At 39.3% G+C, this 23,973-nt stretch overlaps 1 protein-coding gene across 1 annotated transcript in view; it reads left to right on the top strand.

Annotated features, from left to right (window-relative positions):
* TDRD9 (tudor domain containing 9) overlaps positions 1 to 23,973 on the top strand; it is a 141,966-nt gene that overhangs the window by 12,772 nt on the left and 105,221 nt on the right. Inside the window, exons 2-6 of the mRNA XM_067554979.1 lie at positions 8,037 to 8,143; positions 16,441 to 16,541; positions 16,835 to 17,056; positions 21,274 to 21,396; positions 21,914 to 21,994. Coding sequence (XP_067411080.1) covers positions 8,037 to 8,143; positions 16,441 to 16,541; positions 16,835 to 17,056; positions 21,274 to 21,396; positions 21,914 to 21,994 — 634 coding nt within the window. The remainder of the gene's footprint in view (positions 1 to 8,036; positions 8,144 to 16,440; positions 16,542 to 16,834; positions 17,057 to 21,273; positions 21,397 to 21,913; positions 21,995 to 23,973) is intronic.

Raw genomic sequence — 23,973 nt, 5'->3', positions numbered from 1 at the left:
GTGATACCAGAGCAATGCTGTGGCTAAAGGGCTAATATGATTCTAGGATGTACAAGTAGGGTACTATCAAGTAGGAGTAGGGAGGTTGTATTACCTCTGTATTTGGCATGATGTGAGTGCCACTGGAATATTGTGTCCAGGTCTTCCTTGAATTAATTCCTGTTTGAACTAGAGCACAACTTGAAGACCTTAGAAAGATGAACAGTGTGTAGTTTAGATGTCTGCAGAGAGCCCAAATAATAACTTGAGAGGAGGAAACTGCCCTGTTCATCTCTACGAAGGATTAATTTGTATGCTGAGTTATGATAATTTAAATGTAAACACTTGAATGATTTCACCTATTAAAGCATGTAAGAAAGGAGAGGGACAATCATATTATGAAGGGTTACATAACCTGCTGTGACAGCTCATTTTAGTACACTGCTTGAGGGTTCTTGGGGTAGTACTGGTGCTCTTCCAAATTGTCTTGTGGAAGCAAAAGACCAGAAGAAAGGAGCTGGAGCCCAGAAATCTCCATGAGGAAGTCAATTCCACAGAGTTCAGCAGGATATCCCACATTTTCTCTGACCACAAAGGTCAACCTTCCCCCAAACCTCAGGAGTGTAGGCTGGTTTTGTGGTAAGTGTGGGGGCCATGTGGCTTTCTCCCTGGCTTTAGTGTCTGCTACTCTTCCTTTTGCTGGAGTCTGTCTGTAGTGTTCGCAGGCTATAGAAGGTCTCAAAGAACCACAGTTATAGTAAAAAGCCATTATTTTTCAAACACTGAGATTAAATTGCTTTGTCTGAAACCAAAAGTTTTCTTTTGCATTCTTCAAAATATGAGTTTTGCGATGGGGTTTGGTTTTCAGTGTTTTGACTTCAACTGAAACTTGTAGTATTGTAGAAGTGGGCTTCTTTTGACTAGTAACTTCCTAAGAGGAGGAAATTTGAGTAACTAGCATGAGAAACAACTGTGCAGTCATTTTATATTTTTTTAAATATAAAGCTTTTATTTTGAGTAAATGGTATATCTTTTAAATCTTGAAAAATCCATTAAGTTACAGAGCCTTAGGGAGTTAAGAGCATAATACTCATTGACTCTTAAAAATCCTTACCTTAGTTCAGCTTTTATATTGTATAAACTCAGTGTTTGATGGCTACACTGTCCTAATTCAGAACAGCAATAATAGTCTCACTAGTGTCATCCTGTTGTAATGCTACCACTTTCATTTTCTTTATTTAATGTAAATATAAAGCCCTGAAGCTGAATTTCTAAAAACAGTCTGCATGTCTTACAGGATTGAGTATTAGGGCTTTTGACTGGTCATACATTTTCTTTTAAGTTAGCATATCTCTGTAGTTAAAACTACAGACACAAAGTATTGAATGCCAACTGCCAGTAAAAGGAAAGTCACTTTTATTGTGACCTTCAGCAAACCCCCGTGGAAGGTTATTCACCGTTATAGCAAATGTTCAGTTATTTAAAGTGACACATTTTAGTTTAGAAAAGAGGCCACAAAACAGTCAACTGTGTGTATTACCCTAAAATTGTACAGTAAAAGTACTACTCCCTACACTACAATTTCTTTGCAGCTTTAGGTTTCTATCCTTTTTCCTGAGGTTTGTGTGAGGGGGAGAAAAGAGGAAGCTATGCTACTGGCAGAGAAGGGAGAGAGCATTCTTGTACAGCAGTGGTCCCCAAACTGGGGGGCGCACCCACCTAGAGGGGTGTAGAGGAAAGTTTGGGGGGGAGGGGGTGAATGGGGCCCAGGCCAGCCCTGATGGGGGTGGGGAGGGAGCACCACCCAGCCTCGCTGTGTCCCCAGGCTGTGGCCCTTTTCCTGCTGCTAGCCCCCTGGCTGTGGCCCCCTGAGGAGGTGCAGACAGATTCAATTACAAGTTAGGCAGTGTGTGACAGAAAAAGTTTGGGGACTACTATTGTATGTCAACATAGTTGAGAGCACTTCTTTTTTTTTTATCTATAAAGTGAGTTACATTAGTTTTTAAGCATAATTCTTAGTCCTATACTAACAATGATGTTATGGTGAATGACGGATATTGAAGTGGGAAAATAAATGTGTCAAAAACATGATAGTTAAATGTTTTTGTAAACCTCACCCAAGAACTCTGTTTGCGATCATTCATTGACTATTCTGATTAAGCTTATGAATGCTACCCAATTTAGGGTGCATTCACATCTTTCTTAAAGTGAAACGTAATGGCAGATCTGAGACCGGAACAGTTGCAGATTGTTTTTATTCCTCCTCCCAAAACAGAGTCGTATTAAGTAGAAAATTACAGTTTTTTTGCGCCTTCCCCAGTAAGAGCATCCTTAGAAGGACAGATCCTTAACAATTTTGGCTTGCCATTGCACACTTAACTTTCTCTTCATAGGTGGTCAAGCACTTGCTAGGGTAATCAAAGTTCTTTTTCAAGGAACATCATTATATATACATCTCTGTATTTTAACAGTTAATTTTTAAAACACTAATGCCTAGAACGTACTATATTCAATGTATACAAATATTTTAGCATGTTTCATTAAACAAGACCTTTTCCTTTATTTGAGCCTGTCATGTTAATGCAACAGTGGCTGAGCTTTTTTCCATTTTTTCCATTGTGAAAACTGTTGAAAAAAGTCTACTTTGTCTGATATTTCAAAGAATGTTCCAATTTAAAATTTACTGAGTGTTTTCCTTTTATGTTTGTCTAGTTGACCTATTTGAGGTCATTTCATAGCTTCAAGTAAAGGAGGACCTTTCTCTGGCTGAATTTATTTAAAGCAAGGTGCCCTGAGTGCACAGAGAGCATTTACAGCTGAATGTGCCAACAATTTCTGGTGTTAAACTGTGTTTCCCTTCCAGTAATACTTCTGAAATGACAGTTGTATTTTGCTCATTTGACATTAATTTTTTTTGTATTGTTTAGATTTGTACCACCACCACGAAGGTTTCTGTCCCAAGCAGGTGCCAATAAGTTATTTAAAAAGCAGTTGATGTGAAGAAATAAAATCAGTAACAGCCTAGCAAAAATGACAGTAGTAAAAGCATATAGCAAAAAATAAATGAGGAAAAGTATTCCACCCTCCCTAAATATTCCCTCTTAAACAACATCCAGGTGCTTTCATTTAGCACACCCTGCAGGCCAGACCTGTCTTTGGGTACATCTATGCTGCAGTTAGACACCTGCAATGGGCCCCTGAGTTGGGCATGTGGGGCTCAGGCTAAGAGGCTGTTTAATTGCGATGTAGATGTTTGGGTTTGGGCTGCAACCTGAGCTTTGGGACCCTCCCACTTCAGAGGGTCCTAGAGCCCGGGTTCCAGCCTGAGTCTGAACATCTACACTGCAATTGAACAGTCCTTTAGCCTGAGCCCTGCGAGCCCAAGCCAGCTGAAATGGACCAGCTGCAGGTGTCTAGTTGCAGTGTAGACTACACTTTGAGGTAAGGAAGCTCCAGCTCAGGCTTTTCCACTGATCTCAATTGTTTCTAAAAATAGGCAGGTCACAGGCTATTTAGAGCTTTATAGGTAAATACCAATATGTTATGTTCTACCCATAGACAGCTAGGGCAGATCATAGAGCATTTGTATTATAGGTGGAGTGTTACTCACAGTTCTCTCAATCCAAAGCTCTTGGTAACTTTAGTCTTTGAGGTGGTGTCAGGAAATAAATAATGGAGACTTGGCATCCGACCAATAGATGGCTGGCACAAACTGTACAATACAAGAGTGCTGTCACTTAAAGCTATACTTTATGTAGTCCCACGTCCACAAGAGGTTATTAAAACACCCACAGCCCTCAATAATTACTGAAGTTTGGTGTGGCTTTTGAATGATACAGCGGTAGCCTTCTGATGGCCAATCTTCTGTCTGCCAATGGGGACGCTAAGATGCATCCATGAAACTTCTCCCCCCTTATTTATCCTTGTTAGTTGACCATAATAGATTTAAAAAAAAACAAAAATCTTGTTAGGCAAGCAATTTCAAAGGCTGGGCAAGAGGTTTCCTCAGATTACAAATTAGCCATATGTGTTCTTGCAGAGTCTACATGCCTTGTGGCCCTGACAAACACATCTAGAGAGTAAATATAGATAAGCTGCTTCTTTTTCTCCTAAAACACAGACCCCAACACTTTCAACAGAGACTTCATCAGGGAGGGGTGCAGAGTCAGACAAAGGTTGAGCAAAAGGTTCCCTTCCTTCCTGGCTCAATCATGCTAAGGCTAAGGTTTCAGAAAGGCCTCCTTTTAGCTGCTTTCAGCAATAAGCATAACAATTGGTATTCCAGCTGCGGGCAGCGGTTCAGCCATGTTCCTGGGCTATCAAAAATTTGCTCTTACAGGGGCATTAGCACTTCCTATTATAAGACACTGTTTTCAGTTGTGTATAACTGCCAAACTTTAATCGCTTGGGTTGATGTTTTCTGTGCTGGTTGTCTGTCTCATACTAAAATTGTATTTTAATTTCACCCAAAACAATTCAACTGTTTCAGAGAGCAAGGCTAGGGAAAAATATGGTGGCTTGTCTAGTTAGAAAAGTTATGGAACTTTTTCTTTGGAATGTTCTGTCACCCCAATGCATTGAAGGAAGAACTTGAAATTTGCCTCTCAGTCGTGAATGTACCTTTTGCTATGCTTGTGAAAATCCAGCCAAATTTGGCCAAGTTATAAGCCTTTGAAAAATCCAGTTAGCACATAATAAAGCTTAATTAAAATCTCCGAATACTCCATCCTCTCTGAGCATGTTTGAGCCTCTTACAGCTCCTAGTGCTGACCAGACTCTGCACGTGTCATCCCTACAGACTAACTGAGCACGCAGCAGCTCAGGGCTATAGACTGGACCAGAGCCTTCAACTCAGTCAATTGTGTAGCCCTGTGAAAGATGCAGGCCAGATTTGGTTGTCCTCCAAAATTTATTAAGGTTCTACGGCTTCTTCATGATCATATGACTGCTACCGTTCTCTGTAATGGATTGGAGATGGACTATTTTGTTATCAAAACTGGGGTTAAACAAGGTTTTGTTATTGCCCCAACCCTGTTCTATTTAACAGTCATTCTGGTCTTTGTTAAAGACTCTCCCTGTGATGTGTGTCCCTCCCGTCCCGCCCCTGCAATATGGACTGGTTTGTAGCTGTCACCCCAATTCTTCACTCTTGGGTCCCGATTTAACCATGCTTTGCTGTGTGAACCACTCACTCCTGGGTCAGCCCACGCCCAACTTCTTGCAAGTAATCAGTCCCTGACCTAGTAAAGGAGTGCTTCTGGCCAGCCACACATGGGATAGACTCCCAGCAAACACCCCCACTCCCATATGCAACCCTGAGAACTGCCATCTTACAGGGTTCAGTGCTATACACTGTATACACTGCTGAGCTAGAAATCATCTGCAAACTTGACACAATCAGACTGGGTCTGAATCAGGACTTGGCATGGTTCTCTCATTACAAGAAGTAATTGTCACTGTTCACACATTCTCACCTCCTAATCAATGGTTGTGAATAGGCCTCAACTATTCTAACTGAATGGACTTTGCTTTTATCTACCTTCCCCATTGTTGTTACTTACCCTTGGATATGTATACGTATACCTCCTATTTGATTTCTGTTCCCTACATCTGACGAAGTGGGTTACAGCCCACGAAAGCTTATGCCTGCAGAAATTAAATTTGTTAGTTTTTAAAGTGCTACAGGACTCTCGTTTTTTCTAGTTTCAGAGTAGATTGAAGGTGCAGTTTCCAGTACAGTGGTTTGCAGGAGGTTATTAATAGGGCTGTCAATTAATTGCAGTTAACTCAAGCTATTAATTTGTTTTGAGTTAACTTGATTTAAAAAAAAAACATGATTAATTGCAGTTTTAATCACACTGTTAATAATAGAATACCAATTTAAATTTATAATAGAATATTTTGGATTTTTTTACTTTTTCAAATATATTGATTTCAATTACAACACAATACAAAGCGTGTACAGTGCTCACTTTATATTTATTTTTTATTTCAAATCTACAAAAAGGAAAAACAAAAATAGTATTTTTCAGTTCATACAAGTATTGTAGTGCCATTTCTTTATCATGAAAGTTGAACTTACAAATGTAGAATTATGTTAAAAAATGCACTCAAAAATAAAACAATGTAAAACTTTAGAGCCTACAAGTCCACTTAGTCCTACTTCTTGTTCAGCCAATCAGGAAGACAAACATGCTTGTTTACATTTATGGGAGATAAAGCTGCCTGCTCCTTATTTTCATTGTCACCTGAAAGTGAGAACAGGCGTTCACATGTCACTGTTGTAGCCGATGTTACAAGTTATTTACGTGTCAGATATGCTAAACATATGCCCCTTCATGTTTCGACCACCATTCCAGAGGAGATTGTTGTTTGCCAGAAGCTGGGAATGGGCAACGGGATGGATCACTTGATGATTACCTGTTCTGTTCATTCCTTCTGAAACACCTGGCATTGGCCACTGTTGAAAGACAGGATACTGGGCTGGATGGACCACTGATCTGACTCAGCATGGCTGTTCTTATATATATAAAACCCTGTGGAACTTCCCATGATGGTACCCTCAGGGTAGAGGAGGAATTGCCTTATCACTATCCTCTGAGATATCTCTGAGGGACAGGAAAGAAGCCACTTGAGAGAACTAGTGTCAGCCCTCTGAGGTTGGCATTTATATCAACATGTCTTATTCAGTGGTATCAAAGACAGCTAATCTAATAATATCAGCATCAGGTGTATTTGATCATGCTTGACTAGGAGGAGATAATTAATCAGCTAGTGTAGTACCACAATACTTGAGTTGTTAAGAGTGAAGGTAATTTGAGACCTTTCGACAGCCAGGAACATACAAGAAGCTACTGTATATAATTCTTATGACTGAATATATTTTTAGTATATATATTTTACTGTTGGGGGGGGGGGTCCCACTGTCCTGCCTGATTGTTTGGGTCAAGGAAATGTATGGATTAGATATTCCTACAGCAAGGCATTTCTATGAGAATGTCATTGGACTATGATTTCAATTAACAATGGACTGAGATTAGCAATGGACTATTCAATTAGAACTAGCAGTGGGTGCAGAGCGCTTGTGGTAGTATCTATTTGCCATAACATAGTTTTGATTTATGGGTTGTGGTATTTTTTTGGGGTAGAGGAGAGACTGAAATAGACTGGGAAGGGAGCAGAATGACTGAAACTGGTGACAAACTAATTATTTTAAAGTTCAAGAAAGCAAGCAGCCATTATTAGAAAGGAATGATCACTAAAACTTTTTACTATGTAAATTTTGATGTATCGCTCCAACATTAAGCCAAACCCTTTACTTTTAATTATTCAAACTTTTAAATTCTTTATTGTACATCTATCGCTCTTGTTTCTGAGGGGTTTCATAAGGCAGCTTGTTCATATTGTTTGCTATATGTTATGTAGTACAGAATACTTCATGAATTGAGAGGATGCAGAGAGTATATTTCCTGATTCTTAGACATAACTAATACAACTTTGAAGATTTCAAGTAAGGCCATCCAATGCTAGTAAATAGTTTTATTCCCCCACTTTGCAAAAAACAAAACAAAAAAATCCACCCTTTTTTATCTCAAGGATAACAAATTTCTTCAAAGCAGTAAATATGATCAAATTTTTCATCTTGCTATTCTTGCTTAAGAGAACCATGCAAGATGGATATTAAAATAAATTGCAGTTTTCTGTTCAATCCTTTTTTGGCAGAACTATGTTTTTTTTTGTGCAAGAGAAATCTTAATTTCTGTCTTAATGGAAAAATTAAGCGCTAGATCGTGGGTTTTTTCATTATTCATCGCTCCGGACTCTGAAATCCAGAACATAAAGATGTTCAGAAAATGTGGTGCCGTTCTCAGTGTAGCATCGAAATGCCAGGGACAACATTAGTGCTTGCAGGGTGGTGCATTCTGTAGAATAAATCCTGCCATGGCATGATGTAGAGGCCCTGAAGTTTTTGAGTAATCCTGTTATCCCCAGGGATTTGTTTACCCTTTCCTGGAGGCTAGAAAGTGTACATTAACTTGTTTTCATTTCTTCTTCAGGGTACATACCAATGAGAGTGCTGGAGCTGAATATATTGAAAAATACAGACAACTGGAGGCGCAAGAATTGGACAAATTTGGCAGTGTTCACTTTATCTGTGGACCAGGTGAACAATGAATGCTCTTCCCCCTCTCCTGATCCTAACATTTAAAAAAAACCCAGCTCAAACTATGGGGAACTGTTTGTGGAATATTATGTCTGCATTTGTTCTTTTTTGTTTAAGGACGGACTGGTATTAACAAATGAACAGTTGACTTATCTGTATAATAAGCTGGGGTTTGGGCGGTGTGCGCATGTGCAGGTGCAATGCACTTTCATAAGGTTATATACACTTAATTTAGGATTGCAATGTACATATGTTTTGTGTGACAAGGTTTCTCCATATATACTTAGAGGTGGTGAGTGGTTTAAAAAAAATCCAATTGTAAATCCAATTATAGGCAAGTCCAAAGTAGACAAAAGTATATTAAATATTCTAATCACCTGTAATAATAGATGTTGATGGGAAAAGGTATGAATGGCCGACAGACTGAATTAGTCCAAAGAAAAAGGCCTGCTCAAGCACTGTGTTGAGATGTCATGCCCAATAAACAAAAGCAGTGTAGGACTGGGGAATAATGGCCCAAAATTGGTGTGTTGTAAATTAAGCCTAATTGGTTAATAAAATGAGAGAAAATGCGCTATAGTGTCCATCACTCACTTTTGGGGTCCTTAAAAATAGTAGTCTTTGGGGAGAGATCCAAGTGGGCTGGCTGGGAGTCAGACTGGGAAGAGTGAGCTTCACCATCATGGCTGCCACTCCCACTGTGGCCTAGGACCTTGGGAGTCACCATCACACCGTTGGGCCTTCACTATCCTGAGCCTGAGAGATGTACAGGCCAGAGAGAGGGACCCAGATGACATTGTCCCCTCCACTGGCTTTGACTAAATCCTGAATACCACCTGGAATGTGAGACTTTGTCCACTGCCCTGCTATGCTTCCCTTACCCACCATATTTCTTCTTTTGTATCTTTTTACCATCTCTTTAATAAGAGTCTGGCTTAGCCAGACATGACTGTATCCTTTGGTGAAAGTCTTATGACCAAAGAACAGCTAAAAGCAATCCCCTAAACAGCCCTGACACTGGCAAAAGTGTGTCAGGTTTCGGAGTGGCTGATTAGGTTGTGTGCTGCGCTGCGTTTCTCTAGCACTGAGGTTGCCAGTAGGAGTTAGCACCAGAGACAGAAGCTGCATTTTCTGTCTTTGCTGTTCTTTTCTTTTTCCTTTTGTGTGTGTTTGTTTTCTAGGAAACAGGTTTGGACTTTAACAGCTCTAGACCATCTCAGCTGACTTTTCTCACCTCCTTCCTCCAAACCATTTTTAATGCTATCTGAAAAACTGTCCAACAAGGTTTTTTTTTCTTTTAAAATCTCTACAGCTAAAGTTAAAGGGAATAAGGAATGTTGTTCAGGTGAAAGTCTGTCTTAATACTTACATTTCAAACACTGTTTTTCCTTTTTCTGTATCTTTAATAAAAGTGTTTTTTAAAAAAAAAAAAAAAGGTTTGCCATGAGACTAAGTAGGTTGAGGTCTCTGTTCTAAAAACTTCAAACCAGGTTTAGTGTTTAGTGTTGTACATTGACTGGGTCTCATTAACACTTTTGACTATCTTGGCCCATTTAATTGATCGAAATGAATACGAGTCATTTTATAGTTACTACAGAAATTAACTCTTTATTCTATATTGTCACAATCTAACTGGTTGTCATTTCTTTTGTCCTTTTTTTCTTGCATTGCTGTCATACAGTCTGCTTTATTTCTGTGTATGTCTCCCCCCCTTTCAAAACGCCCTTAATAGAGGGAAATTTGACTGCACCACTTTCCCAGCAGCTCTGGTAGAAGGAGTGTGAAATTGACTAGGATGTCAAGACAGCTCAGCTTCAAACAGTTATCCTACTTAACCTCAAAATAAGTTAATGTAGGACAGCCCTATTTTGATAGAGATACACTGTATGCCCTAGTCTTTTCATGTTTTTCAGTGACTAGGTTGGAGGGCATCAAGTTGGCCCTAGGTATGAAGTTTCATAAAATAAATGAGCTAAACAATCATTTAATTGCAGAAAGCCTAGTTATCCCATTATATATTAATAGTAATTATGGAAAAATATTTATCAATTCTACACCTTGTCCCTTGCTAACACAAGATTTCTGCCCAAAGTATATTTTCAAGTGCTTTCATCAATTTAATTTTAAATGAGATGTGCTTGCAATACTTTTCATGAAAGAAATAAGAAGTTTATGTATTCCAGCTGGGAAATCTTTACTGAAATTGTGCCTGCTAAATTTCTTTTCCTAATATTATCCCATTTCTCCTATTTCTGTTTTCTTGATCTGACCTAAAACTTCTCTCCTTCATGTTTATACCGGTAATATACCATAAATAATTACGTCCCTCCTTAAAGTTGTCATTTACTGAAACAACATTTATTAATAATCCCACTGAATTTAAATAAAAACACAGAATAGCATATAGATGCTCTCCTGTTATTTCTCTGTCTGCTTCCACCTGTCCTTTTTCTCTTCCTACTGTTCCACTTTGTCATGCTATAGGAGCTCAGACTGCAACACAGGAATCAGCATGAACTATCTTGTCTGATCAGTGCTCTGCTCCCAGCTAGATAGTATCAATTGAGAGGAAACTAAGCAGACTGGATAGTGATGGGACTAGAAAGTGCCCTGTGGCATTCTGGGACAAAGCAGCAAAAACATAGCAAGACTTTCAATATCACAAAACACTGAAGACATTTGAAATATATGGCTGCTACCACTTCTTCCAAATAAGGAGATTCAAGATTCCTATGATTGAGTACTGTTAAAAGAAAAAACAATGTCTGAGTTTGAGAAATGCGAGATTAATATCTCAGATTTTTTTTAAAGCAAAACAAAGCACTTATCTTAAAATAAATCTTATTGGTAGTAAAATGTTAATGATTGCAGATTTTAGGAGCTCTAAGACATAGTTATAACTAAGTTTTTTTGGGTTTTCTTTGTTTGCAGCACTTGTTTTACTTGATTTAGGGACATGGGAATTGTTCTAGTGAATCAGAATGGTGGTCCAGCTAGTCCATCATAATGATCCAGAGCAAGGTTCAAGAAACCTTGCTTCATGGATTTAAGGACTAACCTGCCCACAGGGGAAGCTTCTTCCTAACCACAATTAGTTACAGACTGGCTTGCACCTAAAGCCTGAGGGTTTATATCCCTTCTAAATCATGGGGTTTTTTTTGTTGTAATGCAGAGTGTTCTTGTTTATCCATATAAATGGACAGTCTTTTTTTTTATTCCTGCTAAGCAGTTGGTCTCAGTGATATCTTGTTGCAGTGTCTCACTAGCTAAGTTCATTGTGTTTATAAGGCGAGATCACTTCCTTTTTGGTTTAAATTTACTGCTTTTTCAATCTGTGAAGCACGACAGGAGGAAAATACCTTTTTGCCAGTGATAGCTAGAACAAATGCAGGGTCATGCCCTCTGTTGCCTCGGAGCTATATTCAGGTTTCCCAACAAGCCTTGTCTGGTGATAGACCCCCAGTTGGTGCCAGGCATTTTTCTGTGTGGGAGCAAAAGGGATATCTATACCTTTGATCAGATGAGGTCATTGGACACTATCTACAGTGGCCACCCTGTGGCAGGGTGCAAGAATTTTAGGAGCAGCTTTCTCATTCCCAGTCTCAGCAACTCATGGAAAGGCCATAGCACGAATGAAATCATCGATCGTCATCTTCAGATTGCAGCATTACAACACACTCAGCATCCTATTTCTAGCCTCAGAAAACTGGGAAAAGCAGAGCAGGACTTTGTCTGAAATATTAAGTTCCTAATAAAGGTTTGTCTTTAAAGTATTCCTGTCTTACCATCCCCAGGCAGTTTTTATATTTTGCAGATGGGTGCCAGTGTTTTTCTTTTTCCAATTTTGGTCATTTCTATTTGATCTTTCCACATGCTTCTAGAGGGTCTCTCCAGGATTATGGTAGAAATAATATTTGACTTCAGGGAAGAAGGAAACTCTTATCTGTTCCTGAACAATATTTCTCCTTCGAGTAGTGTTCCTGTGGGTGCTCCATTGTAGGTGTATCTGCATCCCTGCGCCTCTGATCCGAGATTTGAGGTAGCAGCGTCCGTTTGACCTGCACATGTTCTCTTCCTCCCTCATGCTCTCTGCCTCAAGGCTATCTAGGACTACGCGGGCTAACCACCCTCAGTTTTTTCTCAACCGCCCATGACCTGAGACATTTAGTTTCATTACCTCACATTTCATTATAGGTTGATAGTATTTAGTTCTATAGCTTTTTATAGAATTTCCTTATATTTTTATAGCATTTCTAGAGTTTCCATTTTTAATTTTTGAACAATATAAACAAAAAGTTTTTCTTTCTCCCTGTTCTCCCCCCTCCTTTCTGGAGATCGCCCCCCACATCTGGTTCCCTGGGTTTAAATGGTGCCTCTCCTGTTGAGAGGCAATACTGGCTACAGATGGACACTCTGCTGTGTCCAGTGCTTTGAAGAGCCTTACATCCCACAGAAGTGCACCTTCCACCAGCAAATGAAGGCCAGATCCAGAAAGAACTGGGTGTTAAAGTTGAAACTCCTGCTCATGGAGGGTGATCTTAAACCGGCATCCGACCCCGATCCTCTCTGCAGCAAAGATTGTTCCTGGAGCCTTCAACTTCTAGAGAGGGAGAGCTGAGGAGAAAATCTTCTGACTTCCCTCACAAAACCTCTAAAAAGAGGGCTGCAAGCCCTCAAACTGAACTCCTGACTAGCCAGAGGAGACCCCTGGGGTGATCAGTCACCTCTGCACCGGCGGCTGTGAAACACGGTACCTAGAAGACACACACAACCTTAATTCTGGCATTTTCCAACTTATGAATTACTGACTTTGGATCCTTAATTTTTAAATCTTTTTTGTGTGTAATTTATATGTAATCTAATTTGTATTGGTTGTCCACTTTTAAAGGATAATCCTGCTTTGTACCTTGGAAACACTGCCTATTGTAAGGGATGTATGGATCTTAGCACAAAGAAGAATAGGGAAATTTATCAGTTTTTACCTGAAAGTTTCCTATCTTCAAATAATCAAGTCTACAGATCTGGCCCACTCTGGAGACAATGGATCATCCAGAATGGAGAAGGGAATTGATATCCAAGAATTTGGGTTTGTTATGTGAAATTTCCCATATTCTGCTGTAGGAGAAATTATTGTGCTTTTCCCTCAAAGTGTATTTAATATAATCTGGAATTTAGAAAAGAATACTTGAATTGTCTTGGCTTTGAAAGTTAGTTAAACTGGAGGGAACTTCTTCAGGTGGGTCATTCCCTAGCTGCTAATGACTTACTGGTCTGGTTCTGTTCCCAAGCTGCAAACAGCTGAGGTACCCTGTGTAATTGATCTGTGGATCTTATGACTTGAAGAAAGGAAATTTTTGGGTAAGCACTGATAAATTTTCCTATTGTGCATTGTCATTAAGAAATTTGTTGTCCCTCAAGGTTAAATTGATCCCCTTGTTGCTCAATATATGTGTGGAGTCTTACGGTTATTAAAGCCATTACTGGTATTGGCCCTGGCTATATTAAAGGCCTGTTTTTTGAGCCTGGGGTTAGCACAGTTATCTGTCAATAGTCCACCAACTGCTTATAAGGATTCCACCATTGTGACTAAATTGCGATGTGTTGTGCTTTTATTGTGTTAAGCCCTAGAGTGTAGAACTCATGCCATCTTTTTCCATCCCTTTCCACTCTTTAAGAATACCGTAAAGCTTCTTTTAAAAACTTGTCTTTTAAACCTACCTATATTTATTACCTTCTCCTTTAATTCCCTTCTTTACTTTTGAAATTGGATTTTCATACTTGTGTCCTTTTGTATTTTAACAGGATGCTGGCTTTTGTTGTATAGTATTGAGTATAATAAAAATTATTACATACAAATAGCTTAAATAGCTTAAAAGCAACATTATTTTAGCAACAGTGATTTAAATACTGATGCCAGAAGCATTTCTCTAACAGCTTGAGACTTCTTCCAGTGTTGGTCAAATCACAGAGAGCTACTGATGTCTCAATAGTGACATCTTTGAATGTGCCAGAGGGCAGCCAGTTACCCTTTGCAACATGTCGTTGTGACAGAATTCAATATATGAGTTTTCCTGGGGAATATATTTAGAATCCTGTCCAAAAAGTCTTTTTTTTTTTTTTTTTAGAAAAGGACATCTCTTTAAAGGCTGTTGTTTTGATACTGTAGCACTTTAAAGACTAACATTTAATTTCAGCAGGCATAAGCTTTCGTGAGCTTCATACTCATCTGAGGAAGTGAGCTGAAGCTCACGAAAGCTTATGCCTGCTGAAATTAAATTTGTTAGTCTTTAAAGTGCTACAGAACTCTTGTTGTTTTTGCTGTATACAGACCAACATGGCTACCCCTCTGGAATTGTTTTGATACTAAGTTCTGCCTTGTCCGTATATTGTTGATGCCAGTGGAACCAGTATGCAGTAGTTATCTGAAACTATTGCTCTCTGTATGTTCTATAGAACATAGGCCTCTTTACATCCTTTCCACATTATGGGAAGGATTTTTTTTTTTTTTGGGGGGGGGGGGGTTCTATTGACACGGGAAACTATTCTAGACATGCCTAACAAAAATCTTTCAGTGCTGTTGCTTGTATAATTTATTTGTGTTGTTTAGCACTGAATTCTGATGTGTCCTAATATAATAGTTATGTTACAAATGTATAGGAAGACAGTCTCTCCCTCAGAGTTTATAATAGATGTTCTGTAAAAATTCATAGTCATTATTCCTCAGAAAAGCAGCTACACTGAGAAAAATGTTTTTATTTTAGAAAATAAAATAAGCTGTGAATAATCTTCCCACATTTCATAATGTCATTTAAAAAATAAACTATACAACATAAAAACAAAGTAACTTTAAAGTCTAACTTTTACTCTTTGCCTGTGCATAAAAGTGAATTTTATGAGTTAGGATGAACTCCTAACTCTTCTGAAGTCAATGGGAGCTCTACCATTGATTTCAGTAGGGATAAGTTTTCACTCATAATGCCTAACTGCAGTTTTATGCAAGTATTTACCTATAGAGCTGTGTCCTTGGGTTTTTTCCACCTGTTCTGGAACTAGCATTTACTCTGTCTTTTGCTATGTGTGCACCTTGGTGCAAGGCTGGATTTACATTTTATGCAAGCGTAGGCATAGCATCTTCAGCAACATCCCCCCCCAGCTGACCTTGGTGTTTTCTGCTCGGGGTTGAGGGACAAGGGAAGAGAGGGCTGGCTGGTCCAGCTCCATGTGGGAGGGAAGGAGGAGAGAGGGTTGGGGTGACCAGCTCTGGGTAGGGGATATATGCTCACCCCTGGGCTTAGGCTTCTAGCCTGGCCAGGGGGCCGGGCTTCAGAGGGTAGAATAGAAGCAGGGCAGCAGGGTCCCAGGAAAGAGGAGGAGCAACAGAGGGCGGGGCCCCCAAATTGACCAGAGTCCCTGGGCATGGCCCCAATTGGCCCATGCAGTAATCTGCCACTGTTTAGGCCTTCCTAGAATGCTGGTGTCCCTAGGCATGTGCTTATTGTGCCTAACTGGAAAGCTGGCCCTGCCTTGGCATCAAAAGATTTTGTGTTACTTCTTCCATATTTCCCCATGGTAGCTGTGCCACTAAATGAATTTGGAAATTCGCTTAACTTGCTGTCCCTGCCATGAGACTGTGGAATTTACTTAGGAGAAAAATTAATGATGGGATGTTAGATGAAGACAGTGTTTAATATCAGGCCTTCATGTCCAGATATGACTTTATCTTGTAGTTCAAGGAAAAGGATTTCATTGTGAGAATGGGGAGATAAAGGGAAATGAATAGTGCAAGGGTGTAGCTGAGGATCTTTTTGTTTATCCAACTGTTTGTTTGGAACAGTTGGATAAATTAGTAGTTGTCTGAAAACTAGGATATGATTGCTAAGAACTAGAATGGAATAGTAATAGTAATAGTTCTGAGGACTGTGCAGGATCTTTGGCTCTCTGGGGTGAAGAGGAAAGGAAAATGTTTCTGCAGAGAGTAATTTCAGTAGCATGTAAGATGGGAGAGTAGTGTATGAGCATGATACTAGCACACAGAAAAAATGAGGTAAACGCATGCTTTCTAGATTAACTACCAAAAACCCCCCAACAGTTGCACATATGGAGAAAAGATACCTTCAGTTTGTTAGCAGAATTACCGAATACATTTCTGAGTATTAGTAAGCAAATACATGAGTTAAACCTTGATACTGTTTTTTGAAGAAATGCTCATTTCAGATACAGTGAATGTATTCACTAACTCGCATTTCTGCTGTTGTAACTACCGGAACTTGACTTTGATACTTTTTCTTTCTTTCCAGCTACTCCATCACCATTTCCATGTGAATCACATGATGTGACTTGTATACCAATAACTAATTATAAATACCCTGATTTGCCTGTAACCAGATGTAAGGAAGAGGTAAACTGTAGTTATTGACTTAATTGAACTTTTGCTGATAATGGACAAAAACTGCAAATCTACACTGATGACATTTTTCGGAAGGAAAATTCTACTGTTACTTAAATTCATCCCAAATTAAATGTACAGTTTCATTAAAAGCCTCTGTTTGTGGTACATCACAGTTTGTTACTTTAAATGAGTTTTTAAAAAAAACATGGAAGTAAACAAGGAAATTGTGAAACATGATTTGAAATTCTATACTGAAATATTTTATGGTTTTATGTGCATTTTTTTAAAACTTTTAATTTCAGGTAGTTTCTTTGATAGAAAACAATTCAGTTGTAATTGTACGTGGAGCAACTGGTAGTGGTAAAAGTACGCAACTTCCACAATATGTTTTGGATTACCATACTCATCAGTCTACCTACTGCAACATTGTTGTTACCCAGCCTCGAAAAATTGGTGCCAGCAGCATTGCAAGATGGATTAGCAGGGAGCGGTCTTGGGCATTAGGTGGATTTGTTGGCTATCAGGTATGATAGTGTTTCAAACGGTATAAAGTGCATGATAGTTTAGAAATGAGGGGAAAAACTTTTTTTCTGCCTTCCTTTAGTGTGCTGGCTGTACCATAGGCAATCTGGAGCAGTGTAAATGACTTTTAAAGCAGAACTATGGCAGAACTCGATGGTTTTTAGCTAGAGTTGGTTATTAAAATCAGAACAAATATTAACTTTTTAAAGAAGTTGCATAATTTAAATTCTCAGTCAGGGAATACAAAAGTTAGATTCCAACAGAGATTTTAAATTGTCCACATTGTCTAGTTAGTACATTTTATGGCATATAGATTTTGCAACATAAATGGTATTAAAGCACATACTTAATTTGAGAACTATTGTTCAGGTCTTCCCTAGCTGTGATTTCTTGTCTTGACCCCAATCCAACAGTTTTTTGCTATCATCTGTTGCAGTGTTTTTGTGTGCTGTGACAAGAAACTGTGGGTTGTGGATATGGATTAGGGAACACTGGCTGGATGTTGGGGGAGGGAGCCACCTGATACATGATGGAGTAGTGCTTCCTTCCTTCCCTATGTACTTGCTGCCCTTGTTGCCAGAGCCCTGCAAACAGCAGGGGCTCTGGGACCAACATAGCTGGCTCCTCACCACCTTGAAGTGGCATGTTTCAGTGGAGCAGAGCATGGCTCAGGAAGGAAGAAGTGTGAGTGAGGAAGGATGATGAAGCAAAGGGTTTTTTCCCCTTCTTTCCTTTCCCCTTGCTTGTTCTTTCTGTGTCCTAGCAACTGTTCTGTTTCAGTGATTATTATTTTTGCTTTGCTTCTTTTCTGTGCAGCACCTCGAGGGAAAAATGGAGCACAGATGGCCTTCCTCTATGTTCATTCAGCCCCATTTTTCATGTGAAATAGCTTTTTTTCCTTCCTCTTTGTAAAAGAAAGATTGTCATTGCTGTTTCCTCTCCACCTACTCACTCTGCAATCCCTTCCCCTATTTATAGTCTCTGACCACAATCTCAGAATTCTCTTTAGAGGGAATATTTTAGATCAGAGGCAATAGCCTGAAAAGGTTGGTACCACAATGAAAAGCACTACTAAAACCACTAAAGTAGATGCTGAGCACGTTTTTGATGCTTAACAAATAATAAACTGTTAAGCACAAGCTTTCCTCTCCCAACCCCATGCTCCATTTTTTCTGCTTCTGCACCATGGTCAGATTCACTTGGTTCTTACGGAAATTCACTTCCTGTAACAAAGTCTTGGCTTTGGATGGCTCTTTTTCTACCTCACTTAGGACTTTTCAGTGCGGGTGTCCTTTCTCTATTGTTCTGTCACTTTCTTCAATGGGAACTGTACTTTGGCTTTTCTGTTCCTTTGAACTCTTTAGATAACATCATCCATCTGCTTGGCTTTACCATGCCTGTTAGTAACTTTCAGATCTACCTTCCCCCTTCTGTCCAAACTTGCATCTGACTGTCTCCAACATTTCTTCATAGATGTCTTGATACCAACAACTTCTCAACGTGTCAGAAGCTTAACTTATCTTTTCTCCTAAATCCATTCCTCTCTATCCTTCCTCACTTATTGGAGCGGCTCCATCATCTGTTCTGCTCCACTTGGTTACAACTTAGGTGTCACTTTCAACTCCTTGCCCATACAGATGTTGTCACTGAATCCTTTTATTTCCTACTCCTCACAATTTCCAAAATGTCCATTCTCACTGCTAAATGTTTGATGATGATCTGACATGGAAAGGCATGGCCGGCATAAAAGAACAGCGTTTCATTAGGTTTTGTTTGGTGAAAATTTTCAAGCACATACTATGCTTATTTTCAGTCTGCATTTCCCTCTTCCCACCAGCCAAGCACAAAGTGCAGTAGTCCTCGCTGAAGACTGTCCATGTCAAGTTTTGGATTTGAGCTGTTTTTGCTGTAACACTTCTCAGAATATTTGGTTAGATTCCCAGGCCAGAAGGGACCATGGTGATCCTCTAGTCTGACCTCCTGTATAATGCAAGCCATAGAACTTCCCCAAAATAATTTCTAGAGCATATTTTTTTTAAAAAAACATACTTAGGAATCTTTATAGTGGAAAAGTTTGAGTTTTCACATAATTGCAAAAAAGCTGAAGGAATTTTGCTCAATCATAGAAAGGAAAAAGGAGAAACTCACTTTTGGGCAGAGAGCAAATATGGGAAACATTCATTCCCAAAGGTTCCAAATATTGAAATTCCAAATATTTATGTAAGAATGAGCTTATAGTTGAAAACTGTTTTATAACTTTAAGAGAAGTGGAAACTCTTATGCCCAGTTATAATTTGGTAGAACAAATATATCATTCCAGTTTTTTGCTTCTAGACTGGATCCTTTACCTACTACGCTGAGATTCTGAACTGAGAATTATAATATTGCTAGTTGGTTCACTCTGGGAGGGAAAAAGCTTAAATGTGTAAAACGGTTGCATGTGTCCTATTGTCCTCAGGATATTTTTATGTATATTTTTACTAGGATTTGTGTGGGCTGAGCACAACCCAAAGAAATAGAAAATAAGAAGGATGCTTTTGGCCTGAAAAACTGTAGTTGAGGCCTGATAGCACCCAAAATAGTTAAGGTTACAAAACTTTTAAAACATACACCCCTTTTGATGTTCCCCTCTGCAAACTGGACTAGTGAATCTGTCACCCCAACCCCCCCACTCCTGGAGCCCATCTTACTGTGCTTTGCTGTATGAACTCCCACTCCTGGGCTGGTCTCACACAGCCTCCAGCAAGCAACTTGCTCCCAACTCCGTGAGTGAGTGCCTCTAGCCAGCGACTCATGGGATTATGCAATGGTATGACACCCAGCCAACACACCCAGTTCCAGATGCAATCCTAGGAACTGCCATTTTACAATGTTCAGCATTGCTCACTGAACACTACAAGCTCACGTTTGTCAGTTTATCAAAAAAATTGCTATGCACCAGCCTTGTCACTCCAAATGGAGTCTCTAACACACCTTAAATCAAATGCACTGCTTTAGATAAAACAAACAAATTTATTAAGTACAGAAAGATTTTAAGTGATTATAAATCAGAGGAAAACAAGTCAGATTTGATCAAGAGAAAACAAAAGGCAAATCGCATTCTAAACTAAGCTTAATGCTTTCATCAACCTTACAAACTCAGATGATTTTCACCACAGGCTGGTGGTGTTTGTAGATGGAGGTGGAAGAGAGAGAGATTGCAAAATGTGTCTCCTTTTTAAAATGTTCCTTCACCCCTCTGGGTCTCCTCCCCCCCACTTCACGGTGAGGTGACAAATAGTGTCTGTGTATGGGTTCATCCATGTCTTGAGTCAGTGGGCATCCCCTTATCGTGGTTCCTTTATTGATGCTCAGACTAGTCCTTCGTTCCCGGAAGAGCTGGGTTTGTTTTATGCATGCCTTAGTGAGGGGCATGTTTCTCCTCAGCTCTGCAGAGTTTTGCCTAGATCTGTCTCAAGCCATGAGACACATATTTGGGAACATTACATAGCGAAGCCCCATAATCATACACATGACATTGCAACAGACATATTACTATAAAAATAATGTTCAGTATGCCATGAGCATTCCAAAAACATCTTACATGACATACTTTGCATTAAGCAATACACAGTTACACTTTAAGGGTGATCATGGGAGGTGCAGTGTGTCACACCCCTCCTTTTAATATAACTGTCCAAAACTTTTATCTCTGGGATTACGCTTGCCATATTTGGTCTCTGCCTGAAGATGGTTCCCCTCCCGCTTGGTTAATTTTTTATTTAGTTTAGAGCAGACTCCTTTGGCCATTTTGAATTAATATGAAAGCAGCAAATTTTTTTTTCTCCCACTTTAAAATCTCCTAAGGAACACTTTCAGGTTGGGGCTGCAGCAAGAACAGCGGAAGTTTCAAACTTTCCTCAAATTGTCCTTGATTATATAAATTTATATGTGTGGTTCTGAGATTTGCCAAAGGGCCACTGTTCTATTCCACCTTAGTTAATTGGTTGTGGGCTCCAAAGTTATGATGCACAGGAAGAACACTTCAGTAGTTGCTTTCATAAGTTTAAATGGACCATCATAACTGATTTATATGTCATTTCAGTTTGTGGTGCTTCAGGTTCCTATGCAGAGGAAGCACCACACATTTGTGCATTTTGTTTAGAATTTTGAACTGTCCAGTAGCATGTCAGGTATGAAACATACTTGGAGTAATGAAATATTTCCCCCCATGTTTTAGGTTGGGTTAGAGAAAGTAGCAACAAAGGACACAAGATTAATTTACATGACAACTGGAGTGCTCCTTCAGAAAATAGTTGGTGCCAAAAGCCTTGCAGAGTTTACACACATCTTCATAGATGAAGTAAGTTGATGGTAAATTAACTTCAATTTGAAGGGAAAAACTGCGTTTATCATAAGTATTCTGATTTAGAGAATTAAATAGAGTTTAGTTGTGCAGCTTCCCACCAACCTGCATTACTTTATATTTGTCTATACTGAATGAATAATGGTACTGGATACATCCTCTACCTCCAAAGGTAGTCTGATGCCAGCCCTGTTGGATCAATATTACTGTCTGAGCTAGTGGCTAACGCGGATTATTTGCTTTCCACACTTACCACACAAAGTTAATTGTGTATAATCACAAATCTTTAACAGGAAATTTCAGATTGTCAGAACTCTGTGCTGAAGTTATGAAGCATGTTGACTTTGGTGATTTACAGATACTTAAAAAGACACTTCCTGCCATGAAAATCTTAGTCTAAATTAGAAGAATGTAGAATGTGACATCAACCAATAAAAGAGGGGGTTAGGAAAAGGAAGAACGGAGGTTAAAACAAATATACCTCAATTGTCATATATATTATTTCTTTCTCTAGGTGCACGAACGTACTGAAGAAATGGATTTTTTGCTATTGGTAGTTCGTAAACTATTGCGTACAAATTCACGATTTGTGAAGGCAAGTTTGAACTACTTTACGCTCTGCTTTTATAGAACAACATTCTTAAGACCAGCTTTACTCATTTTCATTCTGCATTGAGTATAGTTTTTGAAGAGCTGATATGTAAATAGTGACTCATTTTAAGTTAAAATGTTATGTAGTAACCCAGTTCTAGTATGTTAGTAGGCTAACAGGCATTCTTCTTTGACCAGTGTAATGCATTGTAAGATTTTTTTTTCTTAATGTTAAGATGCATTAATTTCTAAGATGTGCTTAGGGCTACAGAAAATATAAGATGAATATTTGACTGGAATTAAATATTTAATATTGAGGGCAGTGCTTCCACTTGGTTGAATATGTTATTTTACACACACATGCATTTCTTATGAACATTTTTTTAAATGGAGCAAAATTCATGAGAAAATAACTAATACAAATATTATGTTACAGTATATGCATAAATCTGCTAATACAACATTATGGTTGAGATGTTCTGTGCATATATTAAGAAATAAATTTTAGTTTCCTTCTTTGTGCAAATGTAGTATTCAAAGTCGTAATGTGGAACTGTTCAATCAGGTCTCTGTTGTTTGTCTTAAAAGTGTCTTAAATAAATTGCACAATGGACTGAGATAATGACACAGGGTAGCTTTACCAACCCAAAACATTTAAGTGCAGGTCAGTGTTGGTTCTAGAAAATTTGGGTCCATGGTGGATGTGTGAATGCTCCAGAGAACCACTCTGGCTCAATAGCTCCTGAGGTATGGTATGCCATTTAAGTAGTGTGGCGCTGCAAAGGCAATATAATTGGAGAACTCTAGTTACTAGTAAGTAACAATCATATCTGTGTATGGGTCTTATTAAATGTTTTCATTAATCATCTAGAAGGGAAATAAATATGTTAGTGTAATTCTGAGTTACTGTCCTGGGAGAAGTTGCAAACGCGTAGTAGAACAGAGAAATATTGCAGAGGAACCCTGAGAGATTAGAATTATAGGCAGAAAGCAACAATGAGACTCAACTTGAAAAAAATGCAAATTAAGACAGTTGGGAAAAATAATATAAGACAAGTTCAGTGAGAGTAGATGTCTGAAAAGTACCAATGCTGAAGAAGTATGAGGAATACTGGATGGCAAATCAGATGAGTTTGAAATGAGAGTTGGAAACAAAGTCAACTCAATTTTGAGCTGCAGAGGCATCATGTCACAAAGCGGGAGGTGGTAGTTACTCTCTATAGCTTTGGGAGACAGCAACTGCAATATTCCATTCACCATCAGCATTATGCTAAAAGAAAGATATTGCCGAATTGGAAGAAGGTTGGGGAATAGCAGCAAAAATGATGGGTGTGTGTATATGTATGTGTGTATGTATATATAGACAGGGTCATTTATGGCCCTTTAGGGTAACTGTTAAAAAGACTGTTTGATCATAAATTAAAAATTTATTCCTTGAGATGCCCCCTCTGGGTTTTAATCTAAAGTGTATAAATCAGTTTACAGGCTAGAGAGCACCACCTCCTCAGCTGGCTGCTCCTCCTTTTCATGTAACCCCAGGAACATCTCTGATGTGAGCTGGCAGCTTTCTGAGCAGCTATTGTACCATCTTACTTCAGCAGCTCCCAGGCCAACCGCCGACTGCATCACACGGGGAGGGGAGGAATAGTTCTGGGACTGTTTCTGTTCTGGGCTATAGGAGCCCTCATAGTGAGCTTGACTGATCCTGCCCAAAGCGTAAAGCAGGGGTGGGGAACGTCCTACGGCCCGCAAAATCATTTGGTCTGGCCCTGGCGGCGGGGGGGGAGGGGAATTCGCCGGGAATTCGGCGGTGGGGGGAATTCGGCGGTGGACACTCAGCCGTCTTCCACGTACCACCATCAGGCCCTTGGCAGAAAAAAGGTTCCCCACCCCTGGCGTAGAGGATGGCCTAGCAAAGGATGGCTACCATCCACTATAGTTGCTCAGGGCATCCTAGAAAAGAGAGAAAAAGAAGCCGAGAAC

The sequence above is a fragment of the Emydura macquarii genome, unplaced genomic scaffold, assembly GCF_026122565.2.
Source record: "Emydura macquarii macquarii isolate MOO-44397 ecotype Brisbane River unplaced genomic scaffold, CSIRO-AGI_Emac_v2 contig_1551, whole genome shotgun sequence".
Taxonomy (NCBI): domain Eukaryota; kingdom Metazoa; phylum Chordata; order Testudines; family Chelidae; genus Emydura; species Emydura macquarii.
This window is presented reverse-complemented; position numbering and strand designations above follow the sequence as displayed.